The sequence below is a fragment of the Bombina bombina genome, chromosome 4 (genome assembly GCF_027579735.1).
Source record: "Bombina bombina isolate aBomBom1 chromosome 4, aBomBom1.pri, whole genome shotgun sequence".
NCBI classification, from domain to species: domain Eukaryota; kingdom Metazoa; phylum Chordata; class Amphibia; order Anura; family Bombinatoridae; genus Bombina; species Bombina bombina.
In genome coordinates, this window is record NC_069502.1 from 555,068,955 (window position 1) to 555,088,482 (window position 19,528).

Sequence of the window (19,528 nt, forward strand, 5' to 3'; positions counted from 1 at the left end):
ATAACTTAATATCAACGGAATGTAAGGGTTCAAACGGAACCCCCTGAAGAACTGAAAGAACTAAATTGAGACTCCAAGGAGGAGTCAAAGGTTTGTAAACAGGCTTGATTCTAACCAGAGCCTGAACAAAGGCTTGAACATCTGGCACAGCTGCCAGCTTTTTGTGAAGTAACACAGACAAGGCAGAAATCTGTCCCTTCAAGGAACTTGCAGATAATCCTTTCTCCAAACCTTCTTGAAGGAAGGATAGAATCTTAGGAATTTTTACCTTGTCCCAAGGGAATCCTTTAGATTCACACCAACAGATATATTTTTTCCATATTTTGTGGTAAATTTTTCTAGTTACAGGCTTTCTGGCCTGAACAAGAGTATCAATGACAGAATCTGAGAATCCTCGCTTTGATAAGATCAAGCGTTCAATCTCCAAGCAGTCAGTTGGAGTGAGACCAGATTCGGATGTTCGAACGGACCTTGAACAAGAAGGTCTCGTCTCAAAGGTAGCTTCCATGGTGGAGCCGATGACATATTCACCAGGTCTGCATACCAAGTCCTGCGTGGCCACGCAGGAGCTATCAAGATCACCGATGCCCTCTCCTGATTGATCCTGGCTACCAGCCTGGGGATGAGAGGAAATGGCGGGAATACATAAGCTAGTTTGAAGGTCCAAGGTGCTACTAGTGCATCTACTAGAGTCGCCTTGGGATCCCTGGATCTGGACCCGTAGCAAGGAACCTTGAAGTTCTGACGAGAGGCCATCAGATCCATGTCTGGAATGCCCCACAGTTGAGTAATTTGGGCAAAGATTTCCGGATGGAGTTCCCACTCCCCCGGATGAAAAGTCTGACGACTCAGAAAATCCGCTTCCCAATTTTCCACTCCTGGGATGTGGATTGCAGACAAGTGGCAGGAGTGAGTCTCCGCCCATTGAATGATTTTGGTCACTTCTTCCATCGCCAGGGAACTCCTTGTTCCCCCCTGATGGTTGATGTACGCAACAGTTGTCATGTTGTCTGATTGAAACCATATGAACTTGGCCTTTACTAGCTGAGGCCAAGCCTTGAGAGCATTGAATATCGCTCTCAGTTCCAGAATATTTATCGGTAGAAGAGATTCTTCCCGAGACCAAAGACCCTGAGCTTTCAGGGGTCCCCAGCCCACCAGACTGGCGTCGGTCGTGACAATGACCCACTCTGGTCTGCGGAAGCTCATCCCCTGTGACAGGTTGTCCAGGGACAGCCACCAACGGAGTGAATCTCTGGTCCTCTGATTTACTTGTATCGTCGGAGACAAGTCTGTATAGTCCCCATTCCACTGACTGAGCATGCACAGTTGTAATGGTCTTAGATGAATGCGCGCAAAAGGAACTATGTCCATTTCCGCTACCATCAAACCTATTACTTCCATGCACTGCGCTATGGAAGGAAGAGGAACAGAATGAAGTATTTGACAAGAGTTCAGAAGTTTTGTTTTTCTGGCCTCTGTCAGAAAAATCCTCATTTCTAAGGAGTCTATTATTGTTCCCAAGAAGGGAACCCTTGTTGACGGAGATAGAGAACTCTTTTCTACGTTCACTTTCCATCCGTGAGATCTGAGAAAGGCCAGGACAATGTCCGTGTGAGCCTTTGCTTGAGGAAGGGACGACGCTTGAATCAGAATGTCGTCCAAGTAAGGTACTACTGCAATGCCCCTTGGTCTTAGCACCGCTAGAAGGGACCCTAGTACCTTTGTGAAAATCCTTGGAGCAGTGGCTAATCCGAACGGAAGTGCCACAAACTGGTAATGCTTGTCCAGGAATGCGAACCTTAGGAACCGATGATGTTCCTTGTGGATAGGAATATGTAGATACGCATCCTTTAAATCCACCGTGGTCATGAATTGACCTTCCTGGATGGAAGGAAGAATTGTTCGAATGGTTTCCATTTTGAACGATGGAACCTTGAGAAACTTGTTTAGGATCTTGAGATCTAAGATTGGTCTGAACGTTCCCTCTTTTTTGGGAACTACGAACAGATTGGAGTAGAACCCCATCCCTTGTTCTCCTAATGGAACAGGATGAATCACTCCCATTTTTAACAGGTCTTCTACACAATGCAAGAATGCCTGTTTTTTTATGTGGTCTGAAGACAATTGAGACCTGTGGAACCTCCCCCTTGGGGGAAGCCCCTTGAATTCCAGAAGATAACCTTGGGAGACTATTTCTAGCGCCCAAGGATCCAGAACATCTCTTGCCCAAGCCTGAGCGAAGAGAGAGAGTCTGCCCCCCACCAGATCCGGTCCCGGATCGGGGGCCAACATCTCATGCTGTCTTGGTAGCAGTGGCAGGTTTCTTGGCCTGCTTTCCTTTGTTCCAGCCTTGCATTGGTCTCCAGGCTGGTTTGGCTTGAGAAGTGTTACCCTCCTGCTTAGAGGACGTAGCACTTGGGGCTGGTCCGTTTCTGCGAAAGGGACGAAAATTAGGTTTATTTTTGGCCTTGAAAGACCTATCCTGAGGAAGGGCGTGGCCCTTGCCCCCAGAGATAATCACTTTCAAGTCAGGGCCAAACAGCGTTTTCCCCTTGAAAGGAATGTTAAGCAATTTGTTCTTGGAAGACGCATCCGCTGACCAAGATTTTAACCAAAGCGCTCTGCGCGCCACAATAGCAAACCCAGAATTTTTCGCCGCTAACCTAGCCAATTGCAAAGTGGCGTCTAGGGTGAAAGAATTAGCCAATTTGAGAGCACGAATTCTGTCCATAATCTCCTCATAAGAAGAAGAATTATTAATGATCGCCTTTTCTAGCTCATCGAACCAGAAGCACGCGGCTGTAGTGACAGGGACAATGCATGAAATTGGTTGTAGAAGGTAACCTTGCTGAACAAACATCTTTTTAAGCAAACCTTCTAATTTTTTATCCATAGGATCTTTGAAAGCACAACTATCTTCTATGGGTATAGTGGTGCGTTTGTTTAGAGTAGAAACCGCCCCCTCGACCTTGGGGACTGTCTGCCATAAGTCCTTTCTGGGGTCGACCATAGGAAACAATTTTTTAAATATGGGGGGAGGGACGAAAGGTATACCGGGCCTTTCCCATTCTTTATTTACAATGTCCGCCACCCGCTTGGGTATAGGAAAAGCTTCGGGGGGCCCCGGGACCTCTAGGAACTTGTCCATTTTACATAGTTTCTCTGGAATGACCAAGTTCTCACAATCATCCAGAGTGGATAACACCTCCTTAAGCAGAGCGCGGAGATGTTCCAACTTAAATTTAAATGTAATCACATCAGGTTCAGCTTGTTGAGAAATTTTCCCTGAATCTGAAATTTCTCCCTCAGACAAAACCTCCCTGGCCCCCTCAGACTGGTGTAGGGGCACTTCAGAAACAATATCATCAGCGTCCTCATGCTCTTCAGTATTTTCTAAAACAGAGCAGTCGCGCTTTCGCTGATAAGTGGGCATTTTGGCTAAAATGTTTTTGATAGAATTATCCATTACAGCCGTTAATTGTTGCATAGAAAGGAGTATTGGCGCGCTAGATGTACTAAGGGCCTCCTGTGTGGGCAAGACTGGTGTAGACGAAGGAGGGGATGATGCAGTACCATGCTTACTCCCCTCACTTGAGGAATCATCTTGGGCATCATTTTCTCTAAATTTTGTGTCACATAAATCACATCTATTTAAATGAGAAGGAACCTTGGCTTCCCCACATTCAGAACACAGTCTATCTGGTAGTTCAGACATGTTAAACAGGCATAAACTTGATAACAAAGTACAAAAAACGTTTTAAAATAAAACCGTTACTGTCACTTTAAATTTTAAACTGAACACACTTTATTACTGCAATTGCGAAAAAGTATGAAGGAATTGTTCAAAATTCACCAAAATTTCACCACAGTGTCTTAAAGCCTTAAAAGTATTGCACACCAAATTTGGAAGCTTTAACCCTTAAAATAACGGAACCGGAGCCGTTTTTATATTTAACCCCTTTACAGTCCCTGGTATCTGCTTTGCTGAGACCCAACCAAGCCCAAAGGGGAATACGATACCAAATGACGCCTTCAGAAAGTCTTTTCTATGTATCAGAGCTCCTCACACATGCATCTGCATGTCATGCTTCTCAAAAACAAGTGCGCAATACAGGCGCGAAAATGAGACTCTGCCTATGATTAGGGAAAGCCCCTACCAATACAGTGCCTGCCGGTTATTTTACAAAATTCCCAAGATTAAAATAATTCCTCAAGGCTATGGAGTATAAAATATGTTTATATATAAATCGATTTAGCCCAGAAAATGTCTACAGTCTTAAAAAGCCCTTGTGAAGCCCTTTTTTTCTGTCTGTAATAAAAATAGGGAAAATGACAGCTTCCAGCATTACATCGTCTTGTTAGAATGTGTCATACCTCAAGCAGCAAAAGTCTGCTCACTGTTCCCCCAACTGAAGTTAATTCCTCTCAACAGTCCTGTGTGGAGACAGCCATCGATTTTAGTAACGGTTGCTAAAATCATTTTCCTCTTACAAACAGAAATCTTCATCTCTTTTCTGTTTCAGAGTAAATAGTACATACCAGCACTATTTTAAAATAAACTCTTGATTGAATAATAAAAACTACAGTTAAACACTAAAAAACTCTAAGCCATCTCCGTGGAGATGTTGCCTGTACAACGGCAAAGAGAATGACTGGGGAAGGCGGAGCCTAGGAGGGATCATGTGACCAGCTTTGCTGGGCTCTTTGCCATTTCCTGTTGGGGAAGAGAATATCCCACAAGTAAGGATGACGCCGTGGACCGGACACCTATGTTGGAGAAATATAATTTTTTCACTGTTCACTTAGTTAAAACTCAGGTGACATCCAGTTCTTGAGCTCTACATTTTTTTAGTGGTGTTTTTCTTTTTCCATATACAACTGGTGGGGGTTAGACCAATTAGATCCAGTACGGTCTATGGGCTCTATTTAACAAGGGCCGAATGTCCCCTGCCCCCCTTGTTTTGGCGTGAGATTTCAGGCTCCGCGGAAACAGGAGTTAAGCAGCGGTCTTAAGGGGTGGCGTATAGCAATCCACCCGACCATGTACGATCGGATTGACTGACGCCCCCTGCTAGTAGGGGCAGGGGGCGGTATTGCACCAGCAGTTCACAAGAACTGCTGGTGTAACGATAAATGCTGACAGCATATGCTGTTTTTATTTTGTATATATTAGGTATATATTGTCGTATTTTTGCGATACGTGACCTAGTATCTAGGACTACATAATGGTGCCTTGCGTGGGACATCAGTCTAACGGCTACCATCAAATAAAGAGCTGCTTGGGCGTGGTTTAATTAACTTTTTCAACTAATTGGCTGTGTATATATTTTTTAGATGTTAAAGGGACACACTCAAGTCAAAATTAAACTTCATGATTCAGATACAGCATATTTTAAACAACTTTCCAATTTACTTCCATTAACAAAATGTGCACAGTCTTAATATTTACACTTTGAGTCACCAGCTCCTACTAAGCATGTGCAAGAATTCACAGCATATATGTATATGCATTTGTGATTGGCTGATGGTACAGGGGGAGTGGAAATAGACATAACTTTGCAATTTATTTTAAAAAAATGTACTACTATTTTGAAGTTCAGACTAAGTGCTATTGAATTGTCTTCTTATCATGCATTTGTTGATTATGCCAATCTATTGTATTGACTGATCCTTTAATGCAATATGGATGCTATGGGCGGCCCGTCGCTGCTCATAGCCTGTTGGACTCTGATATAGGGGTGATTCAACATATGCCTACGTGGGCTGTTTATAGATTTATGTGTCTGTCTGGTGTGCGACAATACTCTGCCAGGTTTCATAACTGAGGAGTTGCATGTAATGAATGTTACACCGTGGGTTGTGTGACGATAACTTTATTGATTGGATGTTCGCAGATGACACTTGCTACCCATAGGCAGAGCATTGCCGCTGCTATTTTTCCTTTTTTTTTGAGACTTGGTGTCCTAAGGTTCTCTCGATATATGCCTTGATGGGCAGTCTGTTTTCATAGCATTTGGCACAATTAGCAGCTTACATTTCTCACTAGTTTGGCCGATGATTGCCATATTGACTTCATTATACTAGCAACGAAAAGTTTATTTTTTTCATAAATGGAAGAAGCATGTACCAAATTTCTTAAATGTAATAATTAAAAAATGTATATTAGAACTAAGATAGATACAAATATTGAGGCACAAGTTTAATTTTTTAGAAAGTGGTCTACTTTTATCAAGGCCTTGTCTAAGCAAGAACAGGACATAATACTCCCATTTAAAAATTCAGATCTGGTACTATTGGGAATATGGTAATTTAGAAGAAGCTGGAATAGTTAGAGGATGGGGAACTATTTAAGATTTTTTTCCCTTATGTATGTTTGTTGTACTATAAAATGGGCAGACTTTACAATAATTACATCAGATATGTATTATTTAATCAATGTTAATATAAATATAGAACTATATAATTGTTAAATTTGGGGATATTTTTTTTTCTCTTTTGTCAGTATAAATTGGATGAGTTATCCCCTATTACCCTTTTTTCTGTAACCTGCCCATGATATAGAAAGGTTTAAAGAGACACTGAACCCAAAATTTTTCTTTTGTGATTCAGCTAGAGCATGAATTTTTAAGCAACTTTCTAATTTACTCCTATTATCAAATTTTCTTTATTATCTTGGTATCTTTATTTGAGATGCAAGAATCTAAGTTTAGATGCCGGCCCATTTTGGTGAACAACCTGGGTTGTCCTTGCTGATTGGTGGATGGATTTTTTTCCACCAATCAAAAAGTGCTGTCCAGAGATCTTAACCCAAAAAAACTTAGATGGCTTTTATTTCAAATAAAGATAGCAAGAGAACGAAGAAAAATTAATAGGAGTAAATTAGAAAGTTGCTTAAAATTGCATGCTCTATCTGAATCACAAAAGAAAAAAAATTGGGTTCAGTGTCCCTTTAAATAAAAAAGCTGCACTCAGCCATTTCTCCCTGTCTGTTCCACTGTGCAGAGGATCTCACCCCCCCCCCCTCTGTCCTCACAGTAACTACAGCATTTCTGCAGACACCAAGCTGAATATTTTACACAGCTCTGTGAAATATGATCCCGAGATCGTTTCACAGAGCTGTGTATTTAATGTTGCTATAGGGTTTACAAAATATTGTCAAGGTAAAACCATTCTTGTAGTGAGGATATGAAGAATAGGGTATAAGGATATGTTTTCCTATAAGAGTTAAAGGGAATATTGTAGGTAATTTCCGTCTGGTGAAAACAGTTTGAAGTAGTTATTGGTCTTAAATGAGAGGCATTAGGGATGTCGGGAACAGAATTTTGAATTCCGGTCTCTGGCCTAGATTCCCAAAGAAACATGTCATAATTAAATTCAAGATTGTCAGTAGTAAAGTAGAAGCATTGTTCAAGTGATTGGTTAAAGGAACAGTATACAACAATTTTTATTATAATGCATATAAAAGACTAATAAAAGAATAATATGCAGATATACAAAAATCCAGTATAAAACCCTTTAAAAACTTACTTAGAAGCTCCTAATTTAGCCCTGTTAATGAGGTTAGGCTGGGGCAACCACTGAAAGGAGCTGAGAGCAGACCCTCCCCTGCATATGAAAAGACCCATTATACAAACAGAAGATATCTGAAGTTTGTATACATCAGTATACATCTAAAACTTCGGGGCTTGGTTAGGAGTCTGAAAATCCGCACGTTATTTAAAAAAATAAGCAAAACTATAATAGATGTTTACAAAAACAACCCCAGATAGGCTATATAAAGGGATCATCTACAAAACATTTTTGCTAAAGAAAACTCTTGTGTACAATGTCCTATTAAGTTGTAGTTGGTTTGTCAACATACCCAGCGTGGGAGGTATGTCTTTTTTCCCCCAAAGTTTTGGTATCAATTGCCAGGCACTGTTGAGAGCTATTTGTAGGAGTGCTAAGTGTTTTTAGATTAAGTGTGGAGGGTTTTATTAAAAAGGAAAGGTAGAGGGTCAAGAGGGAGCTTACAGTTTAGTATATTGTTGATAGATGTGCCAGAATTGGGATAGTTTTTAGGCAATTCCACCAAATGCAAAAGCAAAGATATGTTTTCGTTTCTGAGGTTTGCGGTACATCCGCAATAAGAATATAGTTTGTTTCTAGGAGGGCAGGGGAGTGGGAAGATTTTGCGGTCATACAGAAAATTTGGTGCCATTACTTTACTGACAGTGCGTAGGATAACTCCCTATGCCAGGAGGTAACATAAGCAGGTAGTGTTGGGCTGTTGAGGGAGATAAAGGATTATAAAAGGATAATCTATGCCCCTGCATTTCATAGTTTCTCAGCCAGGTCATCAGGGGTCTGCTCGCTTGTGGGATAAAAGAAAAAAAACAAGTGAGTTTTTGTGGGTCTGTCGAGAGGTATATTCCTAAATATTTGAGCGATACATGGTTGATCAAATATGGTAAGTCTTTAGAAAGTTTGTAGAGTTCAGAAGGGTATAATACTATAGGGAGTAATTGCAATTTACTTTAGTTAGTGGCGTAATTAGAGACCTTGCTATATTCAGAGAGTAGGGTCTGTACCACAAAGAGTGTCTAGGATCGGTGTGGGTCAGGAAGTCATTGGCAAAAAAAAAAATAATTTGTATTGTGAATCGCCAACTCCTATTCCATCATCATGGAGAGAGAATGTAATTGAATAGAAAAGATTTCCATCGAGAGGACAAATAGAAGTGGGGACATAGGACAGCCCCGTCTGGTGCCGTCTAGGACGGGGAAGGAATGTAAGGATACCATTAACCTTGATTTATGATAGGGAAATATAATTAAAATATTGTATTTAGAGATTTGTCAGGGAATCCAAAATGTGTTTAGAACAGATCTAAGGAAAGTCTAGTCCAACCTGTTGAAGGCCTTTTAGGACTGCAGATATTTGGTTATTACAGATACAAAATTTATCAAATTAAAGTACTTTAATAGTAACATGGGCCTCTCTCCGTGGCATGAACCCCACCTGATCAGGGGGTATAAGTTTAGGGAGTAAGGGATTAAGCTTATTGGTTAAAAATTTGGCAATTTTTTTTAGATCTACATTTAGAAATTAGGTAAGGTGAAAATTTGAGGGTAGAGTGGCCGGTTTTGGGAGAACGGTAACAATTGCCTCTAACATGGACGAAGGGAAGGAATTCCAGTCATCAATGTCATTAAAAACTTACAATAGATGGGGGATAAGGATAGTTTTAAACTTTTTATAGTAGGCATCAGTAAATCTCCCCCCCCCCCCCCCATTTTAGTGAGGTAATGACGGTGTCTATTTCAACAGCAAAGATAGGAATTGTAAGGGAACTCATTTGTTTCATGGTTAAGGAAAAGGTTTGGAGATTAGCAAGATATGATTGGCAGGCTTGGGCATGGCCAGTGGTGTTTCTAAGTGGGTAAAAATGTTATAGTTTAGTAGAATCTCGAAATTCCTCTTTGGTTAGAGTCCTCTAACTTGCCACAGGTGAGAGTTTAAGAATGGGATATAAGATAATGCTTGTTGGAATCTGAGGGCATTTGCCAAAAGCCGCCCTGGTTCATTTTCCTCAATAAAACATCTGATCAAGTAAATGAGCTGGTTTGTGAGTTTTAACAATCAGACAAAGAAAGCTATCTCTGCATTAAGTTGTAGTGCTTTGGTGTCGTTGGGATTGAGCTTGTGAGTGTAGTCAAGTTGTAGGAGTTGGTTTGTCAATTCGGAATACTTGTCGATTTAAGAGCGCTTTGGTTTCCATCAGTTCTCTTATTTAAGAGTCTCCCACACAGGGTTGGATATTGGGGTTTTATTTTCTTGGAATAGTAAGGCCAAAGACTTCCCCAACTGTAATATTTTTATGTACTAAGAACATCCATCTTCAGTAAAGTATTCATTTCTCATCGTCATTCTATCTTCATACCAAAGAATCGCAGGACACTTTTGCAGCATCATGCATTTCCTGGATTTCCCCTGTTAATTACAATTTTAGTTGCATATTTGCTGAATGAATTATTCTTGCTGTAAGATACACACGTACACTATACATTTTTTGTAAATTGTTTTATTTATATACATTTAAAAATATGTCTGGAAAATCCAAAGCCAGTAAAATGCAGATCACTGGTGCAACCCCAAAACAAAATGAATGTTATAAATGTCTACAATCCCCACTGGCAAAAGGCAGCAAGTAAAATTTTCAGAAGACTTATAAATGTATTAAGTTTACAAATTCTGCCTGCCATGCCACTAGTAAAAAGAATAAAATTCTGCTTTAATAAAACAGAAGTTTAGCATTATGTTTAAACTCACATTTTTGGTGGAACACATGTAAATTTGAATAACTTCAATACCATTATTTTTTTTCAAAATATGAACCCCTTCACAACTTGATATTCAACAGGAATACCTAGAAGCAAATTGTTTAAAAATAGCAAATCAGATGATATTTAATGTAATAAGCAAACTAAATCCTACATTTGAAACTAAATTTAACTTCCAATAAAAGGTCAAATTATGATATTCTCAAAATGTATTATGAAGGGGTATGATATGACTGGGCAAAAAAATTAATGGCTGGAAAGCACAGAATTGTAATATGTATCCTAGTGAAATAAACCAAGTAATTTATTTGTGGCAGAGCTGGTTAGGGGGGACAGATTCCATAAAAAAAAAAATTCAGCAGTATTGTAAATATTTCTTTACATAAAAAAAAATGTATTCATGTCCTACAGTTTTTACGATGAAGTAATACTTAAAGGAAAGTGGGAAGAATACAAGTGAGAATCTGTGGTAATTTTTAATTACATTTTCCTGCATGCACTTATTTGTGGGTAAAACTAGACCAATGGAACTGTATTGCTTTGCAAGAGGCATGAGGAACAAAGCAGAAACACAAAAGATTTAATAATCCAATTCACACATTTTGAAATGGTAAAATACTAATTTTATAGCATCAATGTGGTACAAGTGTGATGCAAAATAAAAGCTAAGGAAATTGAAAGTAACATTCTATTTAATGCATATATTAGGAAAGCTTCTATAGGAAGCATTCTAAAGAATCTTCGTGACATGTAATCCTACGAATCAAAGTGACTTCCCACATTAAAGGGACACTGAACCCAAAAATTATTTTGTGATTCAGATAGAGCATAAAATTGTAAGCAACTTTCTAATTTACTCCTATTAGCAAATGTTCTTCATTCTCTTGGTATCTTTATTTGAAATGGAAGAATGTAAGTTTAGATACCGGCCCATTTTTGGTGAACAACCTGGATTGTTCTTGCTGATTGGTGGAAAAAACATAATTTATGTAAGAACTTACCTGATAAATTAATTTATTTCATATTAGCAAGAGTCCATGAGCTAGTGACGTATGGGATATACATTCCTACCAGGAGGGGCAAAGTTTCCCAAACCTCAAAATGCCTACAAATACACCCCTCACCACACCCACAAATCAGTTTAACGCATAGCCAAGAAGTGGGGTGATAAGAAAAAAGTGCGAAAGCATAAAAAATAAGGAATTGGAACAATTGTGCTTTATACAAAAAAATCATAACCACCACAAAAAGGGTGGGACTCTTGCTAATATGAAAGAAATGAATTTATCAGGTAAGTTCTTACATAAATTATGTTTTCTTTCATGTAATTAGCAAGAGTCCATGAGCTAGTGACGTATGGGATAATGACTACCCAAGATGTGGATTTTTCCACGCAAGAGTCACTAGAGAGGGAGGGATAAAATAAAGACAGCCAATTCCGCTGAAAAATAATCCACACCCAAAATAATTTAAATTTTATAATGAAAAAAACTGAAAATATAAGATGAAGATTCAAACAGAAACAGCTGCTTGAAGTACTTTTCTACCAAAAACAGCTTCAGAAGAAGAAAACACATCAAAATGGTAGAATTTAGTAAAAGTATGCAAAGAAGACCAAGTTGCTGCTTTGCAAATCTGATCAACCGAAGCTTCATTCCTAAACGCCCAGGAAGTAGAAACTGACCTAGTAGAATGAGCTGTAATCCTTTGAGGCGGAGTTTTACCCGACTCGACATACGCATGAATTAAAGATTTCAACCAAGATGCCAAAGAAATGGCAAAGGCCTTCTGACCTTTCCTGGAACCGGAAAAGATAACAAATAGACTAGAAGTCTTTCGGAAAGTCTTAGTAGCTTCAACATAATATTTCAAAGCTCTAACTACATCCAAAGAATGCAATGATTTCTCCTTACAATTCTTAGGATTAGGACATAATGAAGGAACCACAATTTCTCTACTAATGTTGTTGGAATTCACAAGCTTAGGTAAAAATTCAAAAGAAGTGCGCAACACCGCCTTATCCTGGTGAAAAATCAGAAAAGGAGATTCACAAGAAAGAGCAGATAATTCAGAAACTCTTCTGGCAGAAGAGATGGCCAAAAGGAACAAAACTTTCCAAGAAAGTAATTTAATGTCCAATGAATGCATAGGTTCAAACGGAGGAGCTTGAAGAGCCCCCAGAACCAAATTCAAACTCCAAGGAGGAGAAATTGACTTAATAACAGGTTTTATACGAACCAAAGCTTGTACAAAACAATGAATATCAGGAAGAATAGCAATCTTTCTGTGAAAAAAAAACAGAAAGAGCAGAGATTTGTCCTTTCAAGGAACTTGCAGTCAAACCTTTATCTAAACCATCCTGAAGAAACTGTAAAATTCTCGGAATTCTAAAAGAATGCCAGGAAAAATGATGAGAAAGACACCAAGAAATATAAGTCTTCCAGACTCTATAATATATCTCTCTAGATACAGATTTATGAGCCTGTAACATAGTATTAATCACAGAGTCAGAGAAACCTCTTTGACTAAGAATCAAGCGTTCAATCTCCATACCTTTAAATTTAAGGATTTGAGATCCTGATGGAAAAAAGGACCTTGCGACAGAAGGTCTGGTTTTAACGGAAGAGTCCACGGTTGGCAAGAAGCCATCCGGACAAGATCCGCATACCAAAACCTGTGAGGCCATGCTGGAGCTACCAGCAGAACAAACGAGCATTCCTTAAGAATCTTGGAGATCACTCTTGGAAGAAGAACTAGAGGCGGAAAGATATAGGCAGGATGATACTTCCAAGGAAGTGACAATGCATCCACTGCTTCCGCTTGAGGATCCCTGGATCTGGACAGATACCTGGGAAGTTTCTTGTTTAGATGAGAGGCCATCAGATCTATTTCTGGAAGTCACCACATTTGAACAATCTGAAGAAATACCTCTGGGTGAAGAGACCATTCGCCCGGATGCAACGTTTGGCGACTGAGATAATCCGCTTCCCAATTGTCTATACCTGGGATATGAACCGCAGAAACTAGACAGGAGCTAGATTCCGCCCAAACCAGAATTCGAGATACTTCTTTCATAGCTAGAGGACTGTGAGTCCCTCCTTGATGATTGATGTATGCTACAGATGTGACATTGTCTGTCTGAAAACAAATGAACGATTCTCTCTTCAGAAGAGGCCAAGACTGAAGAGCTCTGAAAATTGCACGGAGTTCCAAAATATTGATCGGTAATCTCACCTCTTGAGATTCCCAAACCCCTTGTGCCATCAGAGACCCCCACACAGCTCCCCAACCTGTAAGACTTGCATCTGTTGAAATTACAGTCCAGGTCGGAAGAACAAAAAGAAGCCCCCTGAACTAAACGATGGTGATCTGTCCACCACGTCAGAGAGTGTCGTACAATCGGTTTTAAAGATATTAATTGAGATATCTTCGTGTAATCCCTGCACCATTGGTTCAGCATACAGAGCTGAAGAGGTCGCATGTGAAAACGAGCAAAGGGGATCGCGTCCGATGCAGCAGTCATAAGACCTAGAATTTCCATGCATAAGGCTACCGAAGGGAATGATTGTGACTGGAGGTTTCGACAAGCTGATATCAATTTTAGACGTCTCTTGTCTGTCAAAGATAGAGTCATGGACACTGAATCTATCTGGAAACCCAAAAAGGTTACCCTTGTCCGAGGAATCAATTAACTTTTTAGTAAATTGATCCTCCAACCATGATCTTGAAGAAACAACACAAGTCTATTCGTATGAGATTCTGCTAAATGGGAAGACTCAGCAAGTACCAAGATATCGTCCAAATAAGGAAATACCACAATACCCTGTTCTCTGATTACAGACAGAAGGGCACCGAGAACCTTTGTAAAAATTCTTGGAGCTGTTGCTAGGCCAAACGGCAGAGCCACAAACTGGTAATGCTTGCCTAGGAAAGAGAATCTCAGAAACTGATAGTGATCTATCGGAATATGCAGATATGCATCCTGTAAATCTATTGTAGACATAATGCCCTTGCTGAACAAAAGGCAGGATAGTCCTTACAGTTACCATTTTGAATGTTGGTATCCTTACATAACGATTCAATATTTTTAGATCCAGAACTGGTCTGAAGGAATTCTCCTTCTTTGGTACAATGAAGAGATTTGAATAAAACTCCAGCCCTTGTTCCAGAACTGGAACTGGCATAATTACTCCAGCCAACTCTAGATCTGAAACACATTTCAGAAATGCTTGAGCCTTCGCTGGATTTACTGGGACACGGGAAAGAAAAAATCTCTTTGCAGGAGGCCTTATCTTGAAGCCAATTCTGTACCCTTCTGAAACAATGTTCTGAATCCAAAGATTGTGAACGGAATTGATCCAAATTTGTTTGAAAAAACGTAATCTGCCCCCTATCAGCTGAGCTGGAATGAGGGCCGCACCTTCATGTGGACTTAGGAGCTGGCTTTGATTTTCTAAAAGGCTTGGATTTATTCCAGACTGGAGATGGTTTCCAAACGGATACCGCTCCTGAGGATGAAGGATCAGGCTTTTGTTCCTTGTTGTGACGAAAGGAACGAAAACGATTATTAGACCTGAATTTACCTTTAGACTTTTTATCCTGAGGTAAAAAAGTTCCTTTCCCTCCAGTAACAGTTGAGATAATAGAATCCAACTGAGAACCAAATAATTTATTACCCTGGAAAGAAAGGGAAAGCAGAGTAGACTTAGAAGACATATCAGCATTCCAAGTTTTAAGCCATAAAGCTCTTCTAGCTAAAATAGCTAGAGACATATACCTGACATCAACTCTAATGATATCAAAGATGGCATCACAAATAAAATTAGCATGTTGAAGCAGAATAATAATGCTATGAGAATTATGATCTGTAACTTGTTGCGCTAAAGCTTCCAACCAAAAAGTTGAAGCTGCAGCAACATCCGCTAAAGATATAGCAGGTCTAAGAAGATTACCTGAACACAAATAAGCTTTTCTTAGAAAGGATTCAATTTTCCTATCTAAAGGATCCTTAAAGGAAGTACCATCTGCCGTAGGAATAGTAGTACGCTTAGCAAGAGTAGAGACAGCCCCATCAACCTTAGGGATTTTGTCCCAAAACTCTAATCTGTCAGATGGCACAGGATATAATTGCTTAAAACGTTTAGAAGAAGGAGTAAATGAATTACCCAAATTATTCCATTCCCTGGAAATTACTTCAGAAATAGCACCAGGAACAGGAAAAACTTCTGGAATAACTACAGGAGATTTAAAAACCTTATCTAAACGTTTAGATTTAGTATCAAGAGGACCAGAATCCTCAATTTCTAATGCAATTAGGACTTCTTTAAGTAAAGAACGAATAAATTCCATTTTAAATAAATATGAAGATTTATCAGCATCAACCTCTGAGACAGAATCCTCTGAACCAGAAGAACCACTATCAGAATCAGAATGATGATGTTCATTTAAAAATTCATCTGAACAATGAGAAGTTTTAAAAGACTTTTTATGTTTACTAGAAGGAGGAATAACAGACATAGCCTTCTTAATGGATTTAGAAACAAAATCTCTTATGTTATCAGGAACACTCTGAGTATTAGATGTTGACGGAACAGCAACAGGTAATGGAACTTTACTAAAGGAAATATTATCTGCATTAACAAGTTTGTCATGACATTCAATACAAACAGCTGGAGGAACAGCTACCAAAAGTTTACAGCAGATACAGACTTAGCTTTGGTAGCTCCAGCACATGGCAGCGATTTTCCAGAAGTATCTTCTGACTCAGTTGCAACGTGGGACATCTTGCAATATGTAATAGAAAAAACAACATATAAAGCAAAATTAATCAAATTCCTTAAATGACAGTTTCAGGAATGGGAAAAAATGCCAGTGAACAAGCTTCTAGCAACCAGAAGCAATAAATAATGAGACTTAAATAATGTGGAGACAAAAATGACGCCCATATTTTTTTAGCGCCAAATAAAACGCCCACATTATTTGGCGCCTAAATGGCGACACATCCGGAACGCCGACACTTTTGGCGCAAAAGAACGTCAAAAATGACGCAACTTCCGGCGACACGTATGACGCCGGAAACAGAAAAAATCTTGCGCCAAAAAAAGTCCGCGCCAAGAATGACGCAATAAAATGAAGCATTTTCAGCCCCTGTGAGCCTAACAGCCCACAGGGAAAAGTCAAATTTTAAGGTAAGAAAAAAATGATTGATTCAAATGCATTATCCCAAATATGAAACTGACTGTCTGAAAATAAGGAATGTTGAACATCCTGAGTCAAGGCAAATAAATGTTTGAATACATATATTTAGAACTTTATAAAAAAGTGCCCAACCATAGCTTAGAGTGTCACAGAAAATAAGACTTACTTACCCCAGGACACTCATCTACATGTTGTAGAAAGCCAAACCAGTCCTCAAACGAAAATCAGCAGAGGTAATGAGATATATATATATATATATATATAGATATATATATATATATATATATATATATATGAGTATATCGTCGATCTGAAAAGGGAGGTAAGAGATTAATCTCTACGACCGATAACAGAGAACCTATTAAATAGACCCCGTAGAAGGAGATCATTGAATTCAAATAGGCAATACTCTCCTCACATCCCTCTGACATTCACTGCACGCTGAGAGGAAAACCGGGCTCCAACCTGCTGCGGAGCGCATATCAACGTAGAATCTAGCACAAACTTACTTCACCACCTCCATAGGAGGCAAAGTTTGTAAAACTGATTTGTGGGTGTGGTGAGGGGTGTATTTGTAGGCATTTTGAGGTTTGGGAAACTTTGCCCCTCCTGGTAGGAATGTATATCCCATACGTCACTAGCTCATGGACTCATGGGCTAATTACATGAAAGAAATTCACCCACCAATAAAAAAGTGCTGTCCAGAGTACTGAACCAAAAAAACCCTTGGATGCCTTTTTTAAATAAAGATAGCAAGAGAACGAAGAAAAAATAATAGGAGTAAATTAGAAAGTGGCTTAAAATTGCATGCTCTATCTGAATCACGAAAGAAAACATTTGGGTTCAGTATCCCTTTAATAATGATTTCATTAAAGCATTTAGGCTTATTGGCATCCACTACACAAAGTGATGTCTACTACACATAAACATACTTTAAATGTGTGTGACTGTATAAAAAAAATAAAAATAATCTCTGCACTGACAAACACTTATATTAACACTTAAAAAAAACAAAAAAACTTTTATTACAAAAATAAGTTACTCGCCTCCAGCTTACAGTATAAAACAATTTTATTTGCAGGAATGCAAAATGATTGTTTGTCATAAGCATTTTTAACAGATGACATCTATTCTGGTTAAAATTTGCATTAACAGGGGAAATAAAGAAAATGGATCTACTATGAGATAAACAGGTTTGAATAGCTATTGTGGTGCCTAAGTATGTATCAACTGCAGTATCCCTTTACAGTAAAAGGCAAAATAGTGTATAGAATGGAAAATGGCATCCACTAAAGGATCCTTTCACCAACATTTCCACCCTCTATATCAAGGTGCTTAAAAAATGTATAAAAACATATTTTAACTGTAGGATTTATATAAAATTAATTTTCATTCACAAATGATCAGTAATGACCAACAATGGGAAAAACTAAAATAACTTTTTGCATTAGTTACAATAAATGTGGACTTTCAAAATGTTAAACGTTTTCTGATCGCATCAATTACAAAAAAGGAACACTGCAGTGTTTTGAAAAAGTTGCCGATGTACTTTTTTTGAACATTTGATGTCTTAGAAAAGCAACATCTCGCTAAACTATTTTACATCCAAATAACTACAATATCTGAAGAAGCAAAGGCTGCTTTTTCAGCCACAAAATACGACAAAAGCTAGGCACGTTGTTTAGCCACGAGGAAATCTTATAAGCCTTCTAAGCAAAGGCAATATAAGAATGTTACATTTGGTACATTTTAATTTTGTCCTCATGGCACGTTTACAACAAGTCTGGCTTTTATCAAAGTTTTTCTATGTACAGTACACACAGGGTATAGTTTAATCCTCTGCTACTGAGGTAGTTAACCAACCCTTTAAAAAAAGGTTCTGAAAAGAACCACTATCTGGAATGCCTGACTAACCGGCTTTGATGATTACACCTGAAACCTCTGTACTTTAATACAATTCAAGTGATAGACAATTCATGATTAACTTTCGGGAGCAAAAATAAAAAAGGGGGGCCACGAATAAAATTGGGCACCAATGAATATATATACGTATATACATACGTATACATAGACACAAACATTTATATAGTTCCTACACATTAACAACATTGGAGATGGGGGATTTTATTTATAGCAGTAGTTACTCTATGCCACTTTATAATATAGGAGTTTGCACAAAAAAACATGCATGCCAGTTTCTTACATTAATTTGTTCTAAATCTCTAAAAATTTGAAGATCTGGAGAAAAAAAAAAAAGAAAAGAAAAAAAAAAAAGGATCAATTAAATGGATATTCATCTTGAGATGGCAAAGTGGCAGAGTAAATACTAACCAGAACCTACATTAAGAAAACAGGGAAAATCTACTTTATGCAGATTTTTGTTTATGTTTATAATAAAAGTTTATTAAGATATCATGCTGAAAGTCATGAAGAAAATTTATCGAAACAATGGGGAAAAAAATGTAACTTAAATTTAATAACTTGCACTGCAAAAATGTTAAAGGAATATCAAAGTCCACAAATTAGTTCAAATGTCCCATATCCACATGATCTTCTCATGAAGGTCTTCTGAAAGAGAATATGCTCCTATACAGCCGAAATATTTTAATGTTGCTTGATTTTCTTACCATTACTCCACTGCAAGCTTCTGGTGTAATCCCACATAGCAAGTCAGTCTTCATTGTAACAGGTCAGGACCGGCCTCGACCCCTTTTCCCTGCTAGCCAGGTAACAAAAGGTATCAATTAGAGAATAGTAAAAAAAAAAGGAAATTTTTAAAAATATTAAACATGCATGACTTTAAAATATATGCATATCCCCCCCCCCTCACACACACACACAACCCATATTTACAAGTATGATTGCCATTAAGTTTATAATTTACATTTTGGAGTCACTTATTGGTTGTAATTTATATTTTGGATTCATTTACTTGTGGTTAGGCTAGTGTTTACAAACTGATTTTATTTTTCAAAATACAAGACATAGCACTACAAAATGTTATC

The 19,528-nt window shown here is 38.4% G+C and overlaps 1 protein-coding gene across 11 annotated transcripts in view; it reads right to left on the bottom strand.

Moving 5' to 3' along the window:
• Nucleotides 1–7,418: 7,418 nt before the first annotated feature.
• SYNCRIP (synaptotagmin binding cytoplasmic RNA interacting protein) overlaps nucleotides 7,419–19,528 on the bottom strand; it is a 73,833-nt gene continuing 61,723 nt past the window's right edge. For 3 of the 11 annotated variants that reach the window (XM_053710496.1, XM_053710500.1, XM_053710498.1), the window contains exon 12: nucleotides 17,577–19,239. In XM_053710496.1, coding sequence (XP_053566471.1) covers nucleotides 19,214–19,239 — 26 coding nt within the window. In that variant the 3' untranslated portion in view covers nucleotides 17,577–19,213. Of the gene's footprint in view, nucleotides 9,976–17,576; nucleotides 19,243–19,467 lie in introns of those variants that run through there. The other 8 variants (XM_053710495.1, XM_053710499.1, XM_053710497.1 and 5 more) reach the window with 4 other exon arrangements.